Below are 5,135 nucleotides of genomic sequence, written 5' to 3' on the forward strand. Positions count from 1 at the left end.
ATGTAACAAGATCTCACTGTTTTTCAGGTGAGAGGGAAGTAAGTATGATTCATACTTTTTTCCCAATTTAAAATAATAGTTGGAAGATAATTCTAATACAAGGTAAATGCTTGTTTTTATTGTTAATTTATACTGTTCCCATTCTTTTTACTTACTGATTTGAAATATTTGCCACTGGTCAATGCAGTGATTATCTGGACAGGATGCATTTATTTGATCAGGCCAATCTGTTGAACATTAAACAATATTTGAAGCACGGTTAATTATTTGCACTGAATTAGCTTGACCTCAAAAGACTGTGACTCGTCTGAAAAATCATAGACTAGAAGAAAAAGCTAATTTCAAGGAAAAAAACCAAGGATGGTTAACAGTGCTTTGACGCTTCAGGTTCTTCCACTGGTTATTCTCCTAGGGACCACATGTCTGGGCGTGAGTATGTTTTTATTCTCCTTTTCTTTCTGTGTCCCAGCCCCGCTGTATCTGCATTTCAGGCCACTGAGGTGACCAAGATAATGCAACAAAAGAGGGAAGCCCCATGGGCTTTTTTGAAGCAGACATCTACTGCGTCAAGGAATGGCTCTCCTGGGTACACGAGTGGACACACCGCTCCCGGGGGTCTGTGGTGGGGAGCATGGTCCCTCTCCTGGTCCTGGGCACTGAGAAATGCTCCAAAACCCTGGTCTGCAGCATGGGCAATTCCTCTTAAAATCACAGAATGTTTTGGGTTAGAAGGCACCTTAAAGATCATCTTGTTCCAACCCCCTTGCCATGGACAGGGACATCTTCCACTAGAGCAGGTTGCTCAGAGCTCCATCCAGCCTGGCCTCGGGTATTTCCATGGATGGGGCATCCATCATCTCCCTGGGCAACCTGTGCCACTGACTCACCTCCCTCACCATAAAACCTTTCTTCCTCATTTCCAGTCTTCATTCTGAAGGGACTAAATGTCTGGTTAAGCAGGTCAGATAGGCCCTGCCTTGGCAGCTTTGCAAACCCTTCTGTAAAAGGTAGAAATTCCCTCAGCCATATGTTTTGAATGACTGAATTATCGTTGTTGCTAACGTGGGAGGAAGGTTAATGGCAAAGTATGCAACACAGCTAGGGGTGACCAGAGCTCTGCTCTGGCAGAGCATGATATATGTTCTTACATCTATTCATCTCCTCTTTAAAAAAGACTGGAAGAATGACTTGTAATCAAAGGAAAGTTAAAAGTCAGTTTTAAAAAAATTTCTTTTGTTCTTCCAAGCAATCAAGGATATTTTCTCATGAAGGAATCTGAGGGTCTTTGAAACATCTGCTTTCTTACTGACTTTTCCTATTTGTGAAGATTCATATTTACTGAAATACATTGCAAAAATTCAGATGTTGACACATTTAAAATTAATTCTTTGGAAAAAATATATAGTGAGAGTGTTTAATGGGGCATAGATTTTTTTAAGTCTGGAATTTGAGATCAGTGATTTTCACAACTCAGTAGATTAATTAATAATTATTGTATCACCAGGACCCACGCCACACTTGGTCCAGTATGCATGTAGCATCTTACTGAGGGGATCAGCTCTAGGGTACTTAAATTTCAGTTTTACACACTTTGTGGGAACCCCATCTAATATAAATAAGCTCATCATGAATTGGGCAGTGTTAATTCATGCTCAGTTAGGAAGATATGGGCCCAGTCTTAGACAACATGAAGTTTTGCCCAAATCTTTTCTAGTGAGTCCTAAGTGTTAGATCGATTCAATGCTTTGACAATCCTAATCTGACTTTGCTTTAAAAATTGCTATGGAAAATGTAGAGCATATCTCCCCCTGCCCCTGAAAATTCATTAACATTGCTAAAATGCAAAAGCAATTCTGCTGTCACTGAAAAGCAGCACGACAGAATATTCAGCAGGCTAGTTTTTAATAAAACATGCTTTTTCTTCATAATTAATATAACAAGGTTTTCTGGCTTAGCACTTGGCATGGATCCCAGAAAAAAAAAAGAGTGAATGAGTTGCCATGATTTGACCATTGCATGACAAACAAGTTATGAGAGGATATATTTGTCTTAATGATTTATCCTGAAGAAAAAGTTGCACTGAAATAGCTTGAATGAAAAGATAATACATGCACTTTGCTGAAACCACCCTTAAATTCATATTTTCATCCTTTTCTAGAACTATCATTTTTATTTGAACCTGGTTTTAGAAGTAATAAGATGATTAGCAAATATTATTGGTGAAATATAGCAGAAATCAAACATGGGTTTAAGCAGTTAAGCTGAATCAGTTACAATATAACAAGAAAATACTTGGACATCTGACAGAATCCTAAGACAAAAATTTTCATTCAGTTCTTTCATACTACCTGAAAAGAAACTGATCCCATCTGCATGAATGCATACTATTTCCATAAAAGGCATAAAGCTGCTTGGTGAGCACTGAATTTGGTCCTTTAGTTTAGTATATGTGATGCAACTGCACCAAAGATTGTCTACAGACATGGCAGGTCTTCTTGGGTTGGGGTTTTTTACCCCTGCTTTTCATTTCACTTCTGCTCAGCAAGATACTGCAGTAGAAATGTGCCTGCCATCAAGGTACTGTATTGTTAAGTATTCCTTAATTAATTTATTAATTCAAAGAGAAAGCCAAATAACTCTTCTGCAACTGAGTGTATCCTCAGTTATCCAGATTTGTATTGAAGCAACTTTCCTGGAATGCACTCAGATTTAAATGACATGGTTAAATGTTGTCCTGAGTTGGGCTAGAGAAATCTGGAACAGGGCAATGGGAAGCTGGATCCCACAACACTCCAGCGACAGCTCTTTCCATACACCAGGCTGCAGCTCCCACTTAGTGCTCTAAAGTGATTCAGCACAGGTTTGCAGGAAAAAAAGTTATTTTTAAATCTACAGGTGTTCAGATAAGGCCTTTTCCTTGTATCAGATATCCCTGCAAACTCACCATCCCTGGCAGAGGGGAGGAAGACTTGCAAGGGTCAGAGTAGCAGAGGTGGCTCTTCAGAGAATATTTTGGGACTTCAAAAAATTGATGTCCACTTAGTTGTGATGGAAAGTGTTTTGAAATCACAAGCCTTGCCCAATCCAATAACCAAGTGCACTTAGTAGTGGAAAGGGAAGGATAAAAGTATCCCATTAAGATCAAACAATTGTAAAAAAAGAAACCCTTATGATAAGGGCCTATGGAGAGCTCTTGGCCCACAGAAAGCAGAATGCTGTTGCCAGCAGTGCCAGTCTTTCCTTGCCTCAGGCTCTTGGAGACCAACATTTTAGGGTGCTCCAAACTCAACTCTGTCTGACATCTTTTTCTCACCCCCAAGGGATCCATTCCTGCTGTAAACTCCCACTGCTGCTTCCCTCACCCTCACTGCAGGGCAGCACCACACACACAGGGCTTCATGCTCCACTGTGCTGATCACTGTGAAGAGAAGCGAATGCTGCCAAGCTTTCCTGGATTTGTGGCCCATCAGGTGTAATGCCCTTCTGCAGTGCTCTCCTAAATTTGCCTGATGCAGCAGGAAAGCAACAAAGCCCTGGGAGCGCCCCCAGCTAATTTTGCACCGTGCTCTCAGAGAGGGAAGCGTTCCTCGTTGACCCCCCAAGGCAATCAGCTTATGCCCTGCAGCGTGTAGGTTGATATCCCGTGTAACTAAAGGGACTTAATGACTTTGCATAAGCTTTAAGTCTAGCAGTATAACCTGCATTCCCAGGACTGGCTGCAGGAGTGTTTGATAGCACAGGCACTCTGTTAGTGTGACTAGCTGGCTCCTGCAGCCCCCTGAAACACATTTTGTAGCTTCCCTGGGCTGTGGCATCCAAGGCTGACCCCATTTTTCACCTGGGAGCACGAGTGCACTTCAATCACCAGTCAGCTTTGAAAACATCCAGCTGCTACCAGGCCACCACTTGCAGAGCAAAGATTAATTTGGAAACTTTGATCTCTTGGAAAACAGGAGCAGGTAACCCCTGAGCAGAGGACCAAGATGGTTTCAGTGGTGCCTCTGAAGGGTCTTGGGTTTTTTTTGGATCCCTGTGGGTTTTGTATCAGGAGCTACCATGGGAAAGGTTCACCACTAAATAATAAGCAAAATAAAGGTTTTAAGTGTGAACATCTCTGGGTACTGGTTGATAAGGAACACACCATTTACTCTGATGCACAAATTGCAGTTCAATGTGGAGGCAGGAGATGTCTTGTTAGCAGAAAAGTGAAGAACTCAGAGGTTTTGGTGGAATCCTTTCAGAGAATGGTTTCCCAGGCTAAAAACACAACATGTGTTGCATGTGTGCTCCAGATGATAATATGCCCTGCTTTCATTATCCTGCAACCATGGCCTTGGCTGAGAAATACAATGTCATTGCTGGAAAAGCCACTTTCCCTTGAAGTTCAAAGACTGTCACTACCCAAGATGGTTGCAGGCAAAAATCTGGCCAATTGTAAGAGCATCAGAACTGTCGATTCCTTCCTCCTCTGGCAAGCAGCCCAGACAAAGGTTCCTACTGAGAGCTGTCAGCAGGATCAAGGGGTTCACTACGAGAAGGCAGTAGCTGTGTCTGCCCTCGTGGCTCCTTCATGGCTTGTGTCACTTGTGGATGGAAGTTGATCAAATATCCATCTTCATTCTCCAGTTCAACCCCATCCCACCTCCTTCTTGGCTGCAAAGCTGTGACTGCACAGATGAACAAACGAAAGCATAATCTTAGTTTTTTCTGCCACAGAGGCCACTTCATGACAAGTTGCAGGAGAATTTGCAGGACTTAATGCAATTGATGTGAACAAGCTAATTCCTACCAATGCAGTTTAATACTGGAATTCCTGTAGTGCTTTGTTGCAGTGTCTGTGTGTGTATAGAGCTATTTTTTGTCTCTCTTGCTACTCTGTCATGCAAGCTTGAGTGATTACATTGTTTTCTCTGGAAGTCTGTTTTGCACACATGTAAATTCCCAACATAACCCTGGGGTTGTCACCTTTTTTGCTCTTCTTCTCCACCTGCTTTTGTGTTTTAGTGATTCATTTTTATTGTAATAAGAGGCAGCAATGTACCCAAGACACAATAAATAGTACAAGTTGCAGAATGGTCTTGGCAGCCGTAAATAATTTCCCTTGAATTTGGGGCCAAATCTTCTTGGGTTTACTC

The 5,135-nt window shown here is 41.9% G+C and overlaps 1 protein-coding gene across 1 annotated transcript in view; it reads left to right on the top strand.

Annotated features, from left to right (window-relative positions):
* Window positions 1-360: 360 nt before the first annotated feature.
* The window catches only part of HABP2 (hyaluronan binding protein 2), a gene marked incomplete at its 5' end in the record, with an annotated part of 20,355 nt that continues 15,580 nt past the window's right edge, over window positions 361-5,135 (top strand). Inside the window, one exon of the mRNA XM_084210617.1 lies at window positions 361-429. Coding sequence (XP_084066743.1) covers window positions 361-429 — 69 coding nt within the window. The remainder of the gene's footprint in view (window positions 430-5,135) is intronic.

The sequence above is a fragment of the Fringilla coelebs genome (assembly GCF_963513975.1).
Source record: "Fringilla coelebs genome assembly, chromosome: 8".
Classification (NCBI taxonomy): domain Eukaryota; kingdom Metazoa; phylum Chordata; class Aves; order Passeriformes; family Fringillidae; genus Fringilla; species Fringilla coelebs.